Source organism: Carcharhinus amblyrhynchos, chromosome 7 (genome assembly GCF_965287045.1).
Source record: "Carcharhinus amblyrhynchos chromosome 7, sCarAmb.v2.hapA, whole genome shotgun sequence".
Lineage (NCBI taxonomy): Eukaryota > Metazoa > Chordata > Chondrichthyes > Carcharhiniformes > Carcharhinidae > Carcharhinus > Carcharhinus amblyrhynchos.
The window spans coordinates 122,652,724-122,675,100 of NC_137330.1; the positions used below are offsets into that span (position 1 = coordinate 122,652,724).

Consider the following 22,377-nt stretch of genomic DNA (forward strand, 5'->3'; position numbering starts at 1 on the left):
TTTAGAATGCTTTCATTTTAATAAGGTATTGAAGTAGAAAAGAGATGCTCTCTTTTAGCCCCACGTGTAATTTAAACTTGCCGTGATTCAGTCTGTTATCATTGAGCCGTTCGGACAGACCTTGACAGAGGTTCCTCAGGAATACATCAAAGAAAGGGATATTGATTGGCTGATGGCTGCGTCTATGCTCCTCAATTTGTCCCAAAACCATCTGGAAGAGTTTAAAAAAAATCAAATACACGGTAGAACAAAAAAAAATTAATCCCATCAAATACGTCCCTTTTATTGACCACCAGGAATACAGTTTATGTACACCTCATACCCATATCTATTAAATGCTCTACAGTCTTAAGTATAGAGCATACAACTAACATCCCAGAAATGACTAAGTGAGGAAATGGAAGGAAGGAAATTACAAATCTTCAGGGAAGTGGTAATGAACAATCTGTAGGCTGACAAGTGCCCAAGTCCTGATGAATTCCATCCTAGGGGCTTGAAAGAAATGGCTAGCGAGATAGTTGATGCATTAGTTTTAATTTTCCAAAGTTTCCTAGATTCAGGGAAGGTTCCATTAAATTGGAAAGTAACAAATGTAACTCCCAATAAAGACAGCAGAAAATTACGGGCCAGTTTAGGAGTTTAATTTAGACAAATGCGAGATGATGCAGTTTGGTAGACTGATCCAGGGCAGGACTTACTCAGTTAATGGTAAGGCAATGGGGAGAGTTACAGAACAAAGAGATCTAGGGGTACAAGTTCATAGCTTCTTGAAAGTGGAGTCACAGATGGACAGAATGGTGAAGATGGCATTGGGCATGCTTGGTTTCATTGGTCAGAACACTAAATACAGGAGTTGGGATGTCTTGTTGAAGTTGTACAAGACATTAGTAAGGCCATACTTGGAATACTGTGTGCAATTCTAGTCACCCTATTATAGAAAGGATATTATTAAACTAGAAAGAGTACAGAAAAGATTTACTAGGATTCTCCCGGGACTTGATGAGTTATAAGGAGAGGCTGAATAGACTGGGACTTTTTCTCTGGAGCGTAGGAGGCTGAGGGATGACCTTACAGAGGTCTATAAAATAATGAGGGGCACAGACAAGGTAGATAGTTAATATCTTTCCCAAAGATAGGGGAATCTAAAACTAGAGGTTTAAGGTGAGAGGGGAGAGGTATAAAAGTGTCCAGAGAGGCAATTTTTTCACACAGAGGATGATGAGTATCTGGAAGAAGCTGCCAGAGGTAGTAGTAGAGGCGGGTACAATTTTATCTTTTAAAAAGCATTTAGATAGTTACATGGGTATGATGGGTATAGAGGGATATGGACCAAATGCGGGCAATTAGGATTAGCTTAGGGGTTTTAAAAAAAGGGCAGCATGGACAAGTTGGGCTGAAGGGCCTGTTTCCATGCTGTAAACCTCTATGATTCCATCAGTTCCCGATATATGTTTAGTCATTTGGTAGAATTTGAATGTTGCTGAAAAGAGACATTTTGACATGTTACGAAATTTGTTTTCTTGCATTTGTCCTGGTGAGTGCAAGACAAAAGCTTCAGCAACATATCGCAGCAATATTAAATTCCTTGAGGTATAGTATGCAAGGACATACGGATGGTATTGAACTAATGTGATTCCTCCTTGGATAGGTAATTTACATCACCAGGTACAATTCTGAGCCGCATCTCAGGCTCATTCACTGGTGAGTGTTGGGTTACTTCATCTCAGACAGGGTGAAATGGTGGGTATCGGGGCTTAAGAACATAAGAAATAGGAGCAGGAGTAGGCCAACTAGCCCTTCGAGCCTGCCCCGCCATTCAATAAGATCATGGCTGATCTGTCGTGGCTCAGTTCCACGTTCCCGCCCTCTCCCCATAACCCTTAATCCCCTCTCTTATCAAAAACCCATCAAACCGCGTCTTAAAAATATTTAGCGAGGCAGCCTCCACCACTTCAACGGGCAGAGAATTCCAGAGATTCACCACCCTTTGAGTGAAGAAGTTCCTCCTCAACTCTGTTCTAAACCGCCCCCCCTTTATCTTGAGGCTGTGCCCCCTAAAGGCAGCAATTTTTCCCCAATGTTAATTTACTCACACCAATCTGGAGATCCTTGGACAGATATCAGGCCAGGATAAGAACAGGCTTGACTGCATGGGTAAAACAAATTGTCAACACACTGTGTAGACTTATTACTGCAAGGTTCTGCAATGGCAGCAGCAGCCAGTGGAAGTGGACTCCAAAGCAGGAAGCATTGAAAGCACTGAAAAGAAAGTAACAGAACAAAGTAATTACCTGTATACAACCAGCCAGGATACTGGTAGTCATTTTCTTGTAAAGGCTTGCATATTTCTCACAGTCACTGACAAGATCTCGAAGCTCTGCAGCCAGTAATAAAGCTGAACTGTGTTTATCCAAGGCCTTGGACAGAGTTTCTTTTGACCCAAGCCGACACATGACAACTGCATAATCCTTGTTCACGGTTGCTAGCCTGTGCAGAAACCTAATGAAATCCTGTAGTACCTGAAGGCAAAGATATTAAAAACATTTAAAATACCCATTATTGGGAGGGTTTTGATTAAAATTAGCACAGCTAATTTTATGCACTGCTATTAAGATGTCAAACTATAAAAATCTACAATTTAAGTTCCAGATTGGAGTGAATTAACCAATTTGAGTCAGAACACTGCAACTGAAAACTGTATCCATTGACACCAGCAAGGAAAGAAAAATACATTAGTCAGAGCTCCCACTCCAGCAGGGAATGCTTTGGTTGGAAAGGATGTGTATGTGGAGGTTAGAATGGCACTTCAACAGGCTGCTGGCATGGTCAAAGCCAACACACAACTTGAATAACAAAAACAGAAAATGCTGGAAAATCTCAGCAGGTCTGACAACATCAAACAGAGAGAATAGAGCCAACATTTCAACTCTGGATGACCCTTTGTCATTTTCTGTTTTATTTCAGATTCCAGCATTCGCAACAATGTGCTTTTATCCCAGCTTGGGTAACATAACATTCCCAATAACCAGCAACAACCCACATCCTCAAGAAATAGTGGGATAAAAAGCAGACTGTGATTCAGTAGAGCTGTCCTTCCATGAGTAGAAAATTACTGACGCCTCCTGCCCAACTCAAATACGAACAATAGGTGAAACTACTGTACTTTGGCACTTTCAGAAACGGTGTGCGGGTACAACGGCTCATAACTTGGACTGCAAAAAAATTCTATTAGGTTGGCCTATCACATTTTAAACTGCACAAGTTTGAGAACAGTCCCGAGGGCAAAATTTTATCAAGGTGTTTAGGATTTGACCAAAAATGAACTTGCACTTGGTAATGTAATACTGTCGATAATCTTTTAAAGTTGACATGTTTTGAGGTTAAAGGGTCTTTAAAACCCTTCAACATCATTTAACAGTTGTCATTCATAAGAGACATAAATACAAAGCATCTGTTCTATTGTTCCATGATCTGACAGAAAAAGGCTGAAGGGTTACACTTTCTCCAGTAAAAGTAAACATGTTTAAAAGCATGGAAAAGCAAACTGACAATATGATGGCTGTTTTATCACCAGCAGGCATGTAGAAACATAGAAACTAGAAACAGGAGTCGGCCATTTGGCCCTTCAAGCCTGCTCTGACATTGTCGTGGTTGATCATCAAATACAATATTCTGATAACGCGCCTTCCCTCCATTCCCCTTGAGCCTTTTTGCCCCATCAAGAGCTATTTAATTTCTTGTTGAAATCAGACATTGACCTCAGCTACATTCTGTGGGAGTGAATTCCACACATTCGCCACCCTCTGTGGCTGAAGAAATTTCTCCTCACCTCAGTTCTAAAAGATTTATCCCTTATCCTCAAACTGTGATCCTAGTTCTGGACTTCCCCACCGTTGGAAACATCCTTTCTGAATCTACCTGTCTAACCCATTTAGAATTATATAAGTTTCTATGAGATCCCTCTCGATCTTCTAAACTCCAGTGAATATAGTCCTAAGATTTAGTCTCTCCTCAAAGAAATTCCTCCAGTCTGTACATTCATTCAACCACAAAGAGTCACAGTTCCCAGTAATGATTTTAAAGAAAAACAGACTCAGCAACAGAGAACTTTACTACAAATTATATTAACATGAATAAGGAGTGTAACAATTAACTTAGCCAAGTAAAAGACAGTCAGTGGAATTTTCTCTTTTTTGACAATGTGTCAAGTCAGACTGGAAGAATGGTGCGCAGCTTGCTGGTCCCACTGCCAGCTTTCCAACATTTTTTTTTTGACACTGTCAAAATTAGTAACTGCAGGCCTCAGGCCTACACTCCCAATTGGCATAGGGGTTAGCACTGCTGCCTCACAGCACCAGGGACCCAGGACCAGGTTTGATTCCTGGCTTGGGTCACTCTGTGTGGAATCTGCATGTTCTCCCCATGTCTGCAAGGGTTCCTTTCACAGTCTGAAAGACGTGCTGGTTAGGTGCATTGGCCACGCTAAATTCTCCCTCAGTGTACCCAAACAGGTGCCAGAGTGGTGACTTGGGGATTTTCACAGTGGCTTCATTACAGTGTTAATGAAAGCCTACTTGTGACACTAACAAATAAACTTTAAAACCTCCATCACCAGCATATATTGCCAGCATTGTGCACCATCTACAACATGCAAGAATGGACCTACCATATATTACATTGCTCTTTCTCTACACCCTCTCTGTAATTACAACACTATATTCTGCAACCGCTCCCTTCCTTCTCTGCTCTGTACACTATCCAGTCCTGAACAGGCACCAAATTGTGGTGATAGGGGAATTTCACAGTAACTTCATTGCAGTGTTAGTGTAAGCCTACTTATGACACTAATAAATAAACTTTAAACTTTATTGACAGTATGTTTTGTCTGTATAGCATGCAAGAATCAATACTTTTCAGTGTGTCTCAAAACATATAACAATAATAAATCAAATTGATTTGGTGAGAGCAACAATTCACCAAGGGTCCTTGAACAACACCTTCCAAACTCTCAACTCCTATCCTATGGAAGGTCAAGAGCAGCCTAGGAACAACTGCAAATCTCCCTCCAAGGCCATATACCACCCGACATGGAAATATATCACCACTCCATCATTGTTGGTTGGAACTCCCTACTAACAGTCCACGTGGTGTGCCATGTAGTCATGAAGAATATTGAACACTGTGCAATCATCTGTGAACATCCCCACTTCTGACCTTATGATGGAAGAAAGGGTCATTGATGAAGCAACTGAAGATGGGCCTAGGACACTACCCTGATGAACTCCTGCAGTGATCTCCTTGGACTGACAAGACAGGCTTCCAACAACAATAACCATCTTCATTTATGCTCGATAGGATTGCAGCCATGGCAGAGTTCTTTTTCCCCTTTGATTCCCAATGACTTCAATTTTGCTGGGATAATTGTACCCAATGCTGCCTTGATGTCAAGAGCACTCTCGCTCACCCCAGTTTTGGAACTGAGTTCCTTTGTCCATGTTTGGGCCAAGGCTGTGATGAGATCAGCGGTCTTGGTAGAATACAAGGTTTGATTAAATGTCATCACCTAAAACATGAACTCTATTTTGCTCTTTGCCTGGATGAAATGCTGCCTGACCTGCTGAATACTTCCTGCTTTTATATCAATTTCCCAACATCCACAGTGTTTTGTTTTTGTTCTAGCAGAACCCAAACTGCACAGTGCTAAGTGCTTGGCTACGTTGTCAATGACAACTTCCAGCACTTTGACTGATGGGACAGTCATTTTTTGTCCTGATTTTTGTGAATAGGACACGCCAAGATGTTGCTGCTGTCATGGAACAGTTTTGCTAAGGATACAGCAAGCTCTGCCACAAGTCTTCAGCACAACAGCTGAGTTCAGCCGTTTCGCAATCACACGGAGTGAACTGAATTGGATGAAAACTGGCAATGATGATATAGCGGGCCATGAGAGGAATCAGAGCTAGATCATCCACTTGGCATTTCTAGCTAAAGATGGTTGCAAATACTTCAGATTTGTCTTTTGCAGTGACATGTTAGGCTTTCCTTAGGCTTGAGAATGGGAAAATTTGTGGAGCCTCCACTTCCAATGACTTCTTTAACCATCCACCATCATTCCAGACTGCTCAGGGAGACAAGAGATGAAATTGCTGGGCCTCCGACGGAAATCTTTGTCTCCTCATTGGACATAGGTTTCTGAGGTTTCTGAGGATTGGCGAATAGTGAATGTGGTACCATTATTTAAGAAGGGTAGCAGGGATAACCCAGGTAATTATAGGCCAGTGAGCTTGACGTCCGTGGTGGAGAAGTTGTTGGAGAGGATTCTCAGAGATAGGATGTATGCGCATTTAGAATGGAACAATCTCATTCGTGACAGACAGCATGGCTTTGTAAGAGGGAGGTCGTGCCTTACAAATTTGGTGGAGTTTTTTGAGGAGGTGACAAAAACGGTTGACGAAGGAAGGGCCGTGGATGTCGTCTATATGGATTTCAGTAAGGCGTTTGACAAAGTCCCTCAAGGCAGGTTGGTTAAGAAGGTTAAGGCTCATGGGATACAAGGAGAGGTGGCTAGATGGACAGAGAACTGACTTGGCCACAGGAGACAGAGGGTAGCAGTCGAAGGGTCTTTTTCCGGCTGGAGGTCTGTGACCTGTGGTGTTCTGCAGGGCTCTGTACTGGGACCTGTGCTATTTGTGATATATATAAATGATCTGGAAGAAGGTGTAACTGGTGTGATCAGCAAGTTTGCAGATGACACGAAGATGGCTGGACTTGTGGATAGCGATGAACATTGTCGAACAACACAGCAAGATATATAGGCTGGAAAATTGGGCGGAGAAATGGCAGATGGAATACAATCCAGATAAATGTGAAGTGATGCATTTTGGAAGAACTAATGTGGGGGGGGGGGGGGTTATACAATAAATGGCAGGACCATCAAGAGTATAGAAACACAGAGGGATCTAGGTGTGCAAGTCCATAAATCCTTGAAGGTGGCAGCACAGGTGGAGAAGGTGGTGAAGAAGGCATATGGCATGCTTGCCTTTATAGGACAGGGTATAGAGTATAAAAGCTGGAGTCTGATGTTGCAGCTGTATAGAACACTGGTTAGGCCACATTTGGAGTACTGTGTCCAGTTCTGGTCACCGCACTACCAGAAGGACGTGGAGGCTTTGGAGAGAGTGCAGAGAAGGTTTACCAGGATGTTGCCTGGTATGGAGGGTCTTAGCTATGAGGAGAGATTGGGTAGACTGGGGTTGTTCTCCCTGGAAAGACAGAGAATGAGGGGAGACCTAATAGAGGTGTATAAAATTATGAAGGGTATAGATAGGGTGAACAGTGGGAAACTTTTCCCCAGGTCGGAGGTGACGATCACAAGGGGTCATGGGCTCAAGGTGAGAGGGGCGAGGTATATCAGAGGGACCTTTTTTTTTTTAACAGAGGGTGGTGGGGGCCTGGAATGCACTGCCAAGTAGGGTGGTGGAGGCAGACATGCTGGCATCGTTTAAGACTTACCTGGACAGTCACATGAGCAGACTGGGAATGGAGGGATACAAACGAATAATCTAGTTGGACCAATGAGCGCCACAGGCCTGGAGGGCCGGAGGGCCTGTTTCCTGTGCTGTACTTTGTTCTTTATTCACAGCTGGATATGGCACGACTGCGAACTCTACTACAGCGCTGCAGTAGTCACTCTTACCAACACTGACATGGACAGAAGCATTTGAGACATATAAATTGGTGAGTACAAGGTTAAGTACATTCTTTCCCTCTTTTCCCACTCCCATCATCAGCCACAGATCCAGTCTGATATTTATAAGAACATAAGAAATAGGAGCAGGAGTAGGCCATCTAGCCCTTCGAGCCTGCCCCGCCATTTAATAAGATCATGGCTGATCTGAAGTGGATCAGTTCTACTTTCCCGCTTTCTCCCCATAACCCTTAATCCCCTTGCCTACCAAAAACCTATCTACACGTGTCTTTAAATATATTTAGCGAGGTAGCCTCCACCACTTCAACGGGCAGAGGATTCCAGAGATTCACCACCCTTTGAGTGAAGAAGTTCCTCCTCAACTCTGTTCTAAACTGGCCCCCCCCCCGCTTATCTTGAGGCTGTGCCCTCTAGTCCTACTGTCCTTTCTGAGCGAGAAGAACCTCTCCACCCCTATCCTATCCATCCCTTTCATCATCTTACACGTCTCAATAAGATCCCCCCTCATCCTTCTAAACTCTAACGAGTACAAGCCCAGTCTATTCAGCCTCTCTTCATAGCTCAACCCCCTCAACTCCGGTATCAGCCTAGTGAACCTCCTCTGCACTCACTCCAAGGCCAAAATATCCTTGCGCAAGTGTGGCGACCAAAATTGCACACAGTACTCCAGCTGCGGCCTCACCAGTGCCCTGTACAGTTGCAGCAAGACCTCCCTACTTTTATATTCAATCCCCCTCGCTATGAAGGCCAACATCCCATTTGCCTTCCTGACCACCTGCAGGCTGGGTTTTTGCGACTCATGCACAAGGACCCCCAGGTCCCTCTGCACCGTAGCATGCTGCAGCTTTTCGCCCTCTAAGTAGTAGTCCTTCCTACTATTATTCCTACCAAAGTGGATAACCTCACACTTGCCAACATTGTATTCCATCTGCCAGGTCCTCGCCCACTCGCTCAGCCTATCTAGATCCCTCTGCAGACTTTCCACACCCTCTGCACAATTTGGCGTTCCACTTATCTTTGTGTCATCAGCAAATTTCGACACCTTACACTCAGCTCCCTCCTCCAGATCATCTATATAAATGGTAAATAGCTGAGGCCCCAGCACCGATTCCTGGGGCACTCCACTAGTCATCAACCGCCAATCCGAATAGCACCCATTGACACCCACTCTCTGCCTCCTATTTGACAGCCAATCCTTTATCCACACTAACACCTTACCCCCAACTCCATGCCCCCTAACCTTCTGTAATAACCTTTTGTGCGGCACCTTATCAAACACCTTCTGAAAATCGAGAAACACCACATCCACCGGTTCCCCTCTATCCACCGCACTAGACACACCCTCATAGAATTCCAATAAATTCGTCAGACACGACTTCCCCTTAACGAATCTGTGCTGCGTCTGCTCTATCAAACAATTCTTCTCAAGATGCCTCACTATTTCCTCTTTGATGACGGATTCAAGCATTTTTCCTACAACAGACGTATAATTCCCTGCCTTTTGCCTGCTACCCTTTTTAAACAGCGGCGTAACATTAGCCGTTTTCCAATCTTCCAGCACTTCCCCGGAATCCTGCGAGGTTTGGAAAATAATCACTAAGGCATCCACTATCACCTCTGCCATTTCCTTCAGAACCCTTGGATGCATTCCATCTGGTCCTGGGGACTTGTCCACCATCAGTCCCTCTAGTCTGTCGAGCACTACCTCTCTAGTAACAATGATCTCATTCAGGCCCTCCACTCCTACCATCTTTCCATCGTTAACTCCCGGCAAACTATTCGCGTCCTCCTCCATGAAGACCGAAACAAAAAGGTTATTCAAGGCCTCAGCCATTTGCTCATCCCCCACCACTAAATCCCCCCTCTCATCCTCTAAGGGTCCAACGTTCACCCTAGCCAGCCTCCTCCTTTTTATATATTTATAAAAACTCTCACTATCCTTTTTTATACTTACCGCTAGCCTAGATTCATAGTCTATCCTTCCTTTCTTTATCAACTTCTTCGTCATTCTTTGTTGATATTTGAACCTCTCCCAATCCTCTTCTTGCCCACTACTTTTTGCCACTCTAAATGCTCTTCATGCTCTTCAGGATGCGAGCAGCTCACTCAGTGGTGGCAAGACCGAGGCATGATGGAGTTCAAGTCCCCCACCCCACTTTGTACAAATTACAGCTGCATTTCAGGTTAATAGATGCCAGATTATCTTTTTACAGGATTACATGAGCAAACACACAGTAATATGCTTCTGCATATTTGCTGCTTTATCAAATATACTTTATACAATTGAGAAAGATTAATTGCCAAATGCACAAATTAAGACAATGTCAAACATGAAAACATAGAGAGCGAAGATTCGAAAGTCAAACAACGTCAACCTGAATTTTAAAAGCCGATTGATTATAGAAGGATGGGAAAATGCAATATAACAAGTTCCACTGTTATTAACCATATGGAGAGAATGGAAATGAAATTGAGACAGTGCAATAAAACAAAAACAGAAAATGCTGGAAAATCTCAGATCTGACAGCATCTGTGGAGAGAGAACAGAGCCAACATTTCAAGTCTGGATGACTCTCAACTGACAACGAGTCTGGTGACAAGTCATCTCTCCACAAATCCTGTCAAACCTGCTGCAATTTTCCAGCATTTTCTCTTCTTGTTTCAGATTGCAGTATCCACCGTAATTTGCTTTTTTGACAATGTAATGAATCCTGACTCAATACAGTATGGACACAGATAGAAGGTATGTATATTTATAGTCTAGGTAGCTTAGAAGGGACCAGGAGAGCAGAGAACACAACAGGATTAGCATGAGAAAATAGAAACCGTTCCACCATACCTCTCGATCATTAGTGTACGCAGTCATAGATGACAGACATGGTTCAATGCTTTCATGCCAGGGCAACAGGTCTTCCAGATAATTATCCAAAAACTTGCTCAGAATTCTGAAAAAAATCCAAACAAGAGACATTATTCAGGACTAACCTCTTGAGCTCTTCAATACCAATCAAGAAAGGCTAACAAACAGACTGTTGTAATCCTGGCTGATTTTTTTTACCAACCAGAATGCAGCCTGGATTAATAGATCATATTTTTTAAAAACCATGGAAGATATTTATTGAATAGTTTTACAAGACTCTGCTGTTGACTCTTTAACAAAAAGATAAATATTTATTAAACAAGAAATACTAACTGTATAACAGACAATAAAAAGTTGGAAAGATGGCAACACAGACACCAAGAAGAAAAAGTTACCTCTTTCATCCCAATAATACCCTTACAGACCCAACACTCCAATGAAGAGGTTTGAATATTTCCACACCAAGGACAGAACTGGTTCAGCTGCAAAGAGCTTTCTTTTCCAGCAGACTTCTCGACATTCACTGTAAGTCCTTGAGATCCGCAAAACTCACTCTAAGTTCACAATTACTTTAACTTGAGAGCAATATGTAGGAGTTCCTCAAACTAATTTCTTCAGCTGTCTGACATCACTTTCAGCAATAGACACTTTTTTGTCTTCACTCCATATATAGCAATACTGACTGAAACTGCGTTTCTTGTCTCTGCTTATCTGTCTGGGTCTCTCCTCTGATCCTCCAAGAAACACCAACTTCTTTGCTACTTTTTGAATCTGTTTTAATTTCCCTAAACTACTAGCTCTTTGGTAACTCATTTCTTCGCTTCAACAGTTATAAAACATAATTAAAATGCACTTATACAAACAGGGCCCAGACTCCCAAAAAAAACTGTGAAACCAAACCCAAGTTTCACTTTTCTTAACATAAATAAAACAATATGAACTAAACTTAAAGGTATTTCTTGTTCCGAACAACCACAAATACAAATATAATTTACTTAAAACTATAAGTAGGTCCTAGCAAAACAAAGGAGTTATGATTATTTATATATACTTCAATGTATGGAGGTCAGTGAATAAAGCAGATCAACTGAGGGCACAAATGGGCACTTGAAAATGCAGTATTATAGTTATTACCAAAACTTAGCTCAATGAAGGGAAGACTTGAAGAAATGGCAGATTGACATTCCTGGGTACAGGCTTTAAGGTGGGATAAAAAGGGAGGGAGTCACAAAAGAGCATTAAGAACTGTGAACTGACTAATAAATGGGGATATCAGTATGAAATCTAAAATGGGTGCAGAATTCTTAAAATGCATTGGAGAACATTTTTATTCAATATGCAGCCAGCCCAAGAACAGAAGGGGACTCCTCGATTAAAACGCCATTTATTAACAGCCCAAGCTTGAATGCTGTCCAAGTCCACCTGCATATGGACGTGGGTGCTTCAGAATCTGAGTCTTCGCAAGGGTACTGAACATTAGGCAATCAGCGATCATCCCCAACTTTTGACCTTATGACAGACAGAGGATTATTGACAAAAACATAAGAACATAGAAAATAGGAGCAGAAGTAGGCCATTTGACCCCTCGAGCCTGCTCTATCATCCATTATGATCATGGCTGATCATCCAACTCAATAGCCTGATCCTGCCTCCCCCACCCATATCTTTTGATCCTTTTGTCCCAAGAGTTGTATCTAAGTCCTTCTTGAAAACATTCAAAGCTTTGGCCTCAACTGCTTTCTGTAGTAGCAAATTCCACGTGCCCATCACTCTCTGGGTGAAGAAATTTCTTCATACCTCAGTCCTAAAGGTTTTACCCTGTATACTTAGACTATGAACATCTTTCCTGCATCTATCCTGTCTATCAGAATTTTATACAGTTTCTATGAGAATCCCACCCCCCCTATATTCTTCTGAACTCTTGCAAATATAAAGCTAACTGACTCAATCTCTCCTCAAACCTGCCATCCCAGGAATCAGCCTGGTAAACCTTGGCTGTACTCCCTTTATAGCAAGAACATCCTTCCTCAGATAAGGAGACCAAAAGGGCACGCAATATTTCAGGTGTGGCCCCACCAAGGCCCGATATAATTTCAGCAAAACATCTCTGCTCCTGTACTCAAATCCTGTTGCTATGGAGGTCAACATACCATTTGCCTTCTTTATCACCTGCTGCACCTGCACGTTTACCTTCAGTGACTAATGTACAAGGACACCCAGGTCTTGTCGCACATTCTCTGCTCTTCAATAAGGGACATAAGCAGTTAAAGATGTAAAGATGGTTGGACTTTGGCCACTACCCTGAGCAAATCCTGCAGTGATGTTCTGGAGTTTAGATGATTGACCTCCAACAATGATGAATGCCTTCCTTTGTGCTAGAAATGCCTCCAACCAGTGGAGATTTCTCCTTCTGATTACCAGTGACCATAACTTTGCTGGGAATTCTTGGTGTCAAGGTCAGTCACTTTTCCCTCACCTCTTGGGTTCAGCTTTTTGTCCACGATTTGATGAAAGATATCATCTGTTGGGAGACGAACCTCGTTCTGTAGGCCAGTTGGAGCTTTACTCTCTGTCTGGCCAACCTAGTTAACCACATCACTCACCGAATGATAGCCTGTTGTACAGCCTTTTCTGAGCGGAAATGGTCCAATCCCTGCACCAGTGACTGGAAGGCTTCTTTATCCTTCATAATATCTGCAATCTGAGATTCCAGCCCAGTTGTCTCATCACAAATCCAACGCTCCAGAGAAAGAATGATCTCTTTGGTGCCACTCCGCTCCTTTAAGCTCACAAGCAGCATCTTCAACTCTGCATCCTTCAGGTTTAAGGCCTCTTTCGATCCTGAAATATTGAAGAATAATTTCACTATTGTCTAAGCAATCAACAAATATTCCCTGCAGGGAGTTATCAATTATTTAGAAATAATATTGCAATTAAACCATTAGTCTTTGAAGCTTTTTTTTGTCATTCAACTCTGTCTCCCTTTAGAAATTTACTCAACTGATGAGAACCGATGTCCAAAGCTATGTTAATTCATGGAAATTTTAAATAAATCCAATTTAGAACAGCATTTGGAAATCATATTTTCCCTTTAATTAAAGACAATTTCCAACATCTCCAAATTGATCACTAGTGCTCAAGTTCATTCTCGGCTACAAATCATATTCTGAGGCTCAGCTGTAATAGAGGAAAACTGACCATCAGCCTACAAGGAAAAGTGACCAAAATTTCAGAAAAGGGATAAACTGGCAAATAGTTTGTCACAGTAACTAATCTCAAGATCAACTAAATACAAAACTGTATTGTTGCAGTAACTTGCATCTACCTAGCCAGAACATACAAAAATTTCCCCAGAGGCTCCAGTCTGATATAAATCAGACATGTAAGGGTTGATGAGGGTAGCGCAGTGGATAAAAGCAAATTACTGCGGATGCTGGAATCTGAAACCAAAAGAGAATTTGCTGGAAAATCTCAGCAGGTCTGGCAGCATCTGTAAAGACAGAAAAGAGCTGATGTTTCGAGCCCAGATGACCCTTTGTCAACAACGTGGATGCAGTGTATGTTGATTTTACCAAGGCGTTTGACAAGGTCACACGTGTCAGATTGGTCAAAAAGGTAAAAGGCACAATGAACAAAGAAATAGCCTGCAAGATTAAGTCATTTAGGTACATTAAAGTAATTATTTTGTGTTTTAACAGCATCTTATTTTACCTTTGTTCTCAATTCCAGTGGAGAGTTTGTGGTTCAGAGAGATGTTACTGAGGGCCATGATAGCCAGCATCTGCTGATGGCTCCCTGTGGAGCTGCTCCCGTTTCCAATACAGTTATACAGGATTGGGCAGATGTCACAAGATACCAACAACTCTGCAAGGCTTTTGTGATTAGAAACCAGCATAATGACAATTAACAAGCCATCTTGAACTGCAGAGGAGCACCTAGAGAGGGAGAATAGGAAAGCAATTAAAGGGTAAAATATTAGCTGGTGAAAGGAATGAAATCCACATCATTCTCATTGCTACAAACTAATGATTTATTTCAAGCCAATTCAGTATTCAATCCAACAAAACCTGCTGTGATCGTGGAGTCGGACACTTTCGGGACATTCAAGCAGTTAATGGATATGCACGTGGAGCGCACCAGAATGATAGGGTTACTGGATGGGCACGTGGAGCGCACCAGAATGATAGGGTTACTGGATAGGCACGTGGAGCACACCAGAATGATAGGGTTACTGGATAGGCACGTGGAGCACACCAGAATGATAGGGTTACTGGATAGGTACGTGGAGCGCACCAGAATGATAGGGTTACTGGATAGGCAGATAGAGCACACCAGAATGATAGGGTTACTGGATAGACAGATAGAGCACACCAGAATGATAGGGTTACTGGATAGGCAGATAGAGCACACCAGAATGATAGGGTTACTGGATAGACAGATAGAGCACACCAGAATGATAGGGTTACTGGATAGGCAGATAGAGCACACCAGAATGATAGGGTTACTGGATAGGCAGATAGAGCACACCAGAATGATAGGGTTACTGGATGGGCACGTGGAGCACACCAGAATGATAGGGTTACTGGATAGGCACGTGGAGCACACCAGAATGATAGGGTTACTGGATAGGCAGATAGAGCACACCAGAATGATAGGGTTACTGGATGGGCACGTGGAGCACACCAGAATGATAGGGTTACTGGATAGGCACGTGGAGCGCACCAGAATGATAGGGTTACTGGATAGGCAGATAGAGCACACCAGAATGATAGGGAGTGGGATAGCTTGATCTATGGTTCGGATGTAGCTCGGCACAACATCAAGGGTCGAAGGGCCTGTACTGTGCTGTACTGTTCTAAGTAATGGGGAAAACCATTCAAAGGAACAATATCCAAGTATCCAACAATGTGGGTAGATTGGTATGTGATCGGCGCAACTCGTGGGCCGAAGGGCCTGTTTGTGCTGTAGTGTTCTATGTGGGAACTAAAAGTCCAGGGTTTCAGTTAGGGGGAGGGAAGCGGCGAGCGGAAGGGTCGGGGGGAGGGAGGGAAGCGGCGAGCGGAAGGGTCGGGGGGAGGGAAGCGACGAGCGGGAGGGTCGGGGGGAGGGAGGGAAGCGACGAGCGGGAGGGTCGGGGGGAGGGAGGGAAGCGACGAGCGGGAGGGTCGGGGGGAGGGAGGGAAGCGACGAGCGGGAGGGTCGGGGGGGGGGGAGGGAAGCGACGAGCGGGAGGGTCGGGGGGAGGGAGGGAAGCGACGAGCGGGAGGGTCGGGGGGGGGAGGGAAGCGACGAGCGGGAGGGTCGGGGGGGGGGGGAGGGAAGCGACGAGCGGGAGGGTCGGGGGGGGGGGAGGGAAGCGACGAGCGGGAGGGTCGGGGGGAGGGAGGGAAGCGACGAGCGGGAGGGTCGGGGGGGGAGGGAAGCGACGAGCGGGAGGGTCGGGGGGAGGGAGGGAAGCGACGAGCGGGAGGGTCGGGGGGGGGGAGGGAAGCGACGAGCGGGAGGGTCGGGGGGGGGGGAGGGAAGCGGCGAGCGGGAGGGTCGGGGGGGGGGGAGGGAAGCGACGAGCGGGAGGGTCGGGGGGAGGGAGGGAAGCGACGAGCGGGAGGGTCGGGGGGGGAGGGAAGCGACGAGCGGGAGGGTCGGGGGGAGGGAAGCGACGAGCGGGAGGGTCGGGGGGGGGAGGGAAGCGGCGAGCGGGAGGGTCGGGGGGGGGGAGGGAAGCGACGAGCGGGAGGGTCGGGGGGAGGGAGGGAAGCGGCGAGCGGGAGGGTCGGGGGGGGGAGGGAAGCGGCCGCGCGCGGGGAGCAGAGATCGCGGGGAGCAGAGATCGCGGGGAGCAGAGATCGCGGGGAGCAGAGATCGCGGGGAGCAGAGATCGCGGGGAGCAGAGATCGCGGGGAGCAGAGATCGCGGGGAGCAGAGATCGCGGGGAGCAGAGATCGCGGGGAGCAGAGATCGCGGGGAGCAGAGATCGCGGGGAGCAGAGATCGCGGGGAGCAGAGATCGCGGGGAGCAGAGATCGCGGGGAGCAGAGATCGCGGGGAGCAGAGATCGCGGGGAGCAGAGATCGCGGGTGTTGGAGGAGGGATGAAGCAGTGTTAGGGTCGGCGGAGAGAAGGGGCAAGCGGGAGACAAGTGCTGGAGGCAAGTAAAGCAGCAGTTTGTTTTAAAAGCATGAGTGTATACGGCAAAAATGCTTAAACAAATACTGAGGCAATGCTATTTGAGGAGGTTCACCAATTTTTTTTATTCATTCATGGGACAGGGATACCGCTCGCTCGCCAGCGTTTACTGGCCATCCCTAGTTGTGCTTGGAGGTCAGCTGAGAGTCAACCATGTTGCTGTAGCTCTGGAGTCTTATGTAGGCCACACCAAGCAAGGACAGCAGAGTTCCTTTCCTAAAAGACTCTGCTGTACACCTGCTCTTAATTGTTATCCAATAACTCTCACAAAAAGTGCATGTGCTGACATTGCACAAGGACAGGAATTAGTTCACTTGTTGGACCTTCCTCATTGGAATGGCCAGCAGATAATTTCTAGCAATTATCTCGGAGCCAGCTGACAACAGTCAGCATCCAGAGGGGCATCTTAGCAAGAGGAAAGAAATGGAAGGGTCAAAGTGCACTCCCCATTTCACCTATATCAGCAGAATTCAAGAAAATGCATCTGTGATAATTCTGATTGCTAGCTACCAGGTCAACAGCAACTATTTATTAACTAACTCAAACGATGTACAAAGTGTTTCAGTATGCATCGTTTCCATTCAGATCCAGGATCAACTCTGATAGTAAAGCCTATGGTCAGCTCCAAGAATTGGGCCCTCCTGCCCCAGTGGACAATCAGCTCACATGACCCTGGGGACATGTGCCCTTTAAGAGGGCTTGCTGCTACAACATAGTTCTGAGCACAGTGTTAAAATCCTTAACTTGGAGAAAAAAATCTGAAAAGGGGCAGAGTGAGGAAAGGTAAAAACCAATGAAAGAGCAGGTGCTGAGAAAGTCTCCTTACCCTGAGGTGTTCATCATTTTCTCTACAGCAGCAGGAATAACACTGAGCAGCCCTTTGGAATCCTGGGTCGAGGCTGAACCAATGCTGGCAAAGATTTCAAGAATGATCTGAGCATCAGCTTCAGCAAGGTGAGGCCGAACACTTTTAGTACGCATGTCATACTTGCTGGCTCCAGTGAGGATCTTCAGAGTCTGCAAAGATAAATATCAACTTTGTGTCCTGTTTTATTAAATACCAAATCAAACGAATAATAAACAAATCAAACCACAGAACCATTATGGCGCAGGAGGCAGCCATTTGGTCTATCCTGTCTACACAGTGAGCATTATGACTTAGTGTAATTCTCCTGCTTGTCCCTGGTACCCCTGCACTGTGTTCCTATTCAAATGATTATTTAATGGCCTCTTCAATTCTTGATTGCATCTGTCTCCCCCACTCATCCAGACAGAGCATTCCAGACCCTAACCACTCACTGTATGAAAAAGTTTTTCTCACTTAATACCTGTTTCTTTTGTAAATCATTTTGAATCTGTGCCCTTTCATTCTTGATTCTTTAATGAGTGGGAACAGTTTCTCCCTGTCTAATCCGTTCAGCCCCTTCATAATTTTGAACACCTCTTTCAAATCTCCTCAGCGTTCTTCTCTCTAAGGAGAACAGTCCCTGGCCAATTTATCCTCACAACTGAAGGTTCTTATCCCTGGAAGAACTATTGTAAACCTCTTCTGCAGTCTCTCCAATGCGTTCACACCCTTCCTATAGTTTGGCACCCAGAACTGCACACAATATTCCAGCTGAGGTCTAACTAGTGTCTTATATTAACTCAGCATAGCCTCCTTGTTAAGAACATAAGAAGTAGGAGCAGGAGTAGGCCATCTAGCCCTTTGAGCCTGCCCCACCATTCAATAAGATCATGGCTGATCTGAAGTGGCTCAGTTCCACTTTCCCGCTTTCTCCCCATAACCCTTAATCCCCTTGCCTACCAAAAACCCGTGACTTAAATACATTTAGCGAGGTAGCCTCCACCACTTCAACGGGCAGAGAATTCCAGAGATTCACCACCCTTTGAGTGAAGAAGTTCCTCCTCAACTCCGTTCTAAACTGTCCCCCCTCTTATCTTGAGGCTGTGCCCTCTAGTCCTGTTGTCCTTTCTGAGCGGGAAGAATCTCTCTACCTCTACCCTATCCATCCCCCTTCATTGTCTTATACGTCTCTATAAGATCCCCCCTCATTCTTCTAAACTCCAACGAGTACAGACCCAGTCTATTTAGTCTCTCTTCATAGTCCAACCCCCTCATCTCCGGTATTGTTCTCATACACTTTGCTCCTATTAATAAAGCCTAGAATGTTATATTCTTTACTAACTGCTCTCAATCTGTCTTGCTATCTTTGATGCTTTCTGCACAAATGCACCATTGTTGCTTTGCTCCTGAACCCCCTTAAGATTTATACGCCTTATTTTATGTTGTCTTTCCATGTTCTTCATGCAGCACCTTACAATTCTCCACATTGTAGGTCATCTGCCATCTATCTGACCACTCCCTCAACTTGCCTATGTCCTTTTGAAATTCTACACTGACAATTCACATAACATGGTGGCACAATGGTTAGCACTGCTGCCTCACAGCTCCAGGGACATGGGCTCGATTCCCGACTTGGGTCACTGTGTGGAGTTTGCATGTTCTCCCCACGTCTGCGTGGGTTTCTGTCGGGTGCTCTGGTTTCTTCCCACAGTCCGAATGACATACTAGTTAGATGCACTGGTCATGCTAAATTATCCCTTAGAGTACCCGAACAGGCGCTGTAGTGGGGCAGCTAGGAGATTTTCACAGTAACTTCACTGCAGTGTGAATGCAATTACTTGTGACTGATAAATAAACTAACTTTTTCCACAGTTTACAATACTTAAGGCCATAAGACACAGGAACAGAATTAGGTCACTCGGCCCATTGAGTCCATTCTGCTATTCAATCATGGCTGATATTTTTCTCATCCCCATTCTTCTGCCTTTTCCCCTTGATCCCTTTATTAATCAAGAACCTATCTATCTCTATCTCAAAGACACTCAATGACCTGGCCTCCACAGCTTCTGCGGCAAAGAGTTCCACAGATTCATCATTCTCTGACTGAAGAAATTCCTCCTCATCTCTGTTTTAAAGGATCATCCCTTTAGTGTGAGGTTGTGCCCTCTGGTTCTAGTTTTTCCTACTAGTGGAAATATCCTCTCCACGTCCACTCTATCCAGGCCTCGCAGTATCCCGTAAGTTTCAATAAGATCCCCCCTCATCCTTCTAACTCCAATGAATACGGACCCAGAATCCTCAACCATTCTTCATTAGACAAGCTCTTCATTCCAGCTATCATTTTTGTGAACCTCCTCTAGATCCTTTCCCAGGCCAACACATCCTTCCTTTGATATGGGCCCAAAACTGCTCACAACACTCCAAATGCAGTCTGACCAGAGTCTTATTTAGAATCAACAGTACATCCCTGCTCTTGTATTCTAGCCCTCTCAACATGAATGCTAACACTGCATCTGCCTTCCTAACTGCCAAATAAATCTGCACGTTAACCTGAGAATCTTAAACAATGACTCCCAAGTCCCTTTGTGTTTCTGATGTTCTAAGCAATTCCCCTTTAGAAAATAGTCGATGCCTCCATTCCTCCTTCCGAAGTGCATAACCTCACACTTTTCCACACCTGCCACTTCTTTGCCCGTTCTCCTAACCCGTCTCTCTGCAGCCCCCCACCGCCTCAATACTATCTGTCTCTCTATATATCTTTGTATCATCTGCTTAGCAACAGTGCCTTAAGTTCCTTCATCCAAATTGTTAATGTAAGTTGGACAAAGCATTCTGCTTTTGGTAGACTGCGCTCCACTGTGTGGGAATGTCGAGAAATCAGCCCAGCAACAAAACTGAAGGTCTACAGCGCAGGTAGTGGTACTCACTACCCTCCTGTATGCCTGTGCATCAAAGGCACACAAGACAGCTCAATCATTTCCACATGACTTGTCTTTGCAGAATATTACGCATCAGATGGCAAGACAAAGTACCAGACACTGAAGTTCTCTCTAGAGCAAATCTACCATCAGTCCACACACTGATGATGAGAGTGCAGACACGGTGGGCAGGTCATGTCACCCATATGTCAGATGAGCACATACCCAAGCAGCTCCTTTTTGGGGAACTCTCTGCTGGAAGACACTCGCATGGAGGGCAGAAGAAACATTTCAAAAATACACTCAAAGCCTCCCTGAAGTTGCTTGACATTGACATGACCACCTGGGAAACGCTGGCACAAAACTGCCCTACCTGGCGCTGCCTCATCCACAAAGGCTGTCACGCTCATGAAGCAAGGGGTATTGCTGAAGCACAACTTAAGTGCGAGCTGCGCAAGTCCAGAGCCACCAGCGCAACAACTACAGTGTCTGCACAAGCCTGTCCAATATGTACCAGGACATTCCGTGCCTGAATTGGCCTGATCAGTTATCTTTGGACACACCACAACCAGCCTCAAAATGACTAATGGTGACAAGGTCCTCATCAATGACGATGGACGAACAACATAACATAAGTTACTTGCAAGTTTTGTGTTACCCACGAACTTTGAAATTGACCCCTGCACATCAAGATTTAGATCAATAATATATCTCAGTAAAAGCAAGGGTCCCAATACCAAACTCTGGGGAACACCACTACAAACCTCCCTCCAGCCTGAAAAATATCCATTGACCATTACTCTCTGCTTCCTATAATTCAGCCAATTTTGCACCTATGTTGCTACTGTCCCTTTTATTCTATGAGCAATAACTTTGTTCAGAAGTCTGTTGTGTGGCACTATATCAAATGCCCATGTACACCACATCATTACCCTCATTGACCCTTCCTATTATCTCCTTTAAAAAATCCCAGCAAGTTGGGTTAAACACAACTTTCTATTTAGAAATCCATGCTGGCGCTTCCTACTCAACCCACATCTTTTTTTCCATGTGACTACTGACTTTAAACCAACTGGCCTATAATTGATGGGGCTATCCTTACAACCTTTTTTGAACAAGCATGTAACATTTGCAATTCTCTAGTCCTCTGGCACCTCCCGAGTCTAAAGAAGACAGGAACATTATGGCCAGTGCTCCTGTAATGTCCACTCTCACTTTCCCCAAAATCCTTGTTGCATCTTATCCAGTTTCATTCCTTGTCAACCAACAGGCTATTCAACACTTACTCCTCATCAATATTGAGCACTTCTAGGGACAGCATTTCCCCAAACGTCACCAAATCCTGAGTAGCAGCTATACCTCCTTGGTAAAGACAGATGCAAGGTTTTCAGCCATGGCCCCTGCTTCCATGTGTAAATCCCTTATTTGGTCCCTAAATCAAACAACAGTGTGGAGAGCATATCACTGAATGTCACTATTTAAAAAGACAATAGAGTTGAATTTCTATCGTTCTCTCAGATCCTCAGAACATACCAAAGCATTTCATGGCCAATCAAGTACTTTGCGAGTGACCTCTCTACAGTAATGTAGGAAACATAGAAACTAATTTGCACACAAAGCCCCATTAATAGCAATGAAAATAATGACAAGTTAATACTTTTTATTGATCATGGCTGAGAGATAAATATTAACCAATGTACCGAGAAAATCGACTGCACACCTTCCAAATAGTGCCTTGAATATTTTCTGTCGCCCAAGTGAGTATACAAGGCCAAGGTATAATCCCAAAAACCCAGACAATACTGGTACTCCCTCAGCAGAGTAATAAGGATTTAGCCTAGATTTTATGGTCAGGTTTG

At 44.6% G+C, this 22,377-nt stretch overlaps 1 protein-coding gene across 2 annotated transcripts in view; it reads right to left on the minus strand.

The window, feature by feature from the left end:
- cul9 (cullin 9) overlaps window positions 1–22,377 on the minus strand; it is a 230,272-nt gene that overhangs the window by 137,194 nt on the left and 70,701 nt on the right. The window contains exons 9-14 of one of the 2 annotated variants that reach the window (XM_080193074.1): window positions 17,580–17,770; window positions 14,280–14,503; window positions 13,172–13,409; window positions 10,548–10,653; window positions 2,292–2,519; window positions 121–211 (exon numbers count right to left, since the gene is read on the minus strand). In XM_080193074.1, coding sequence (XP_080049200.1) covers window positions 121–211; window positions 2,292–2,519; window positions 10,548–10,653; window positions 13,172–13,409; window positions 14,280–14,503; window positions 17,580–17,770 — 1,078 coding nt within the window. Of the gene's footprint in view, window positions 1–81; window positions 212–2,291; window positions 2,520–10,547; window positions 10,654–13,171; window positions 13,410–14,279; window positions 14,504–17,579; window positions 17,771–22,377 lie in introns of both variants that reach the window. The other variant, XM_080193073.1, reaches the window with a different exon arrangement.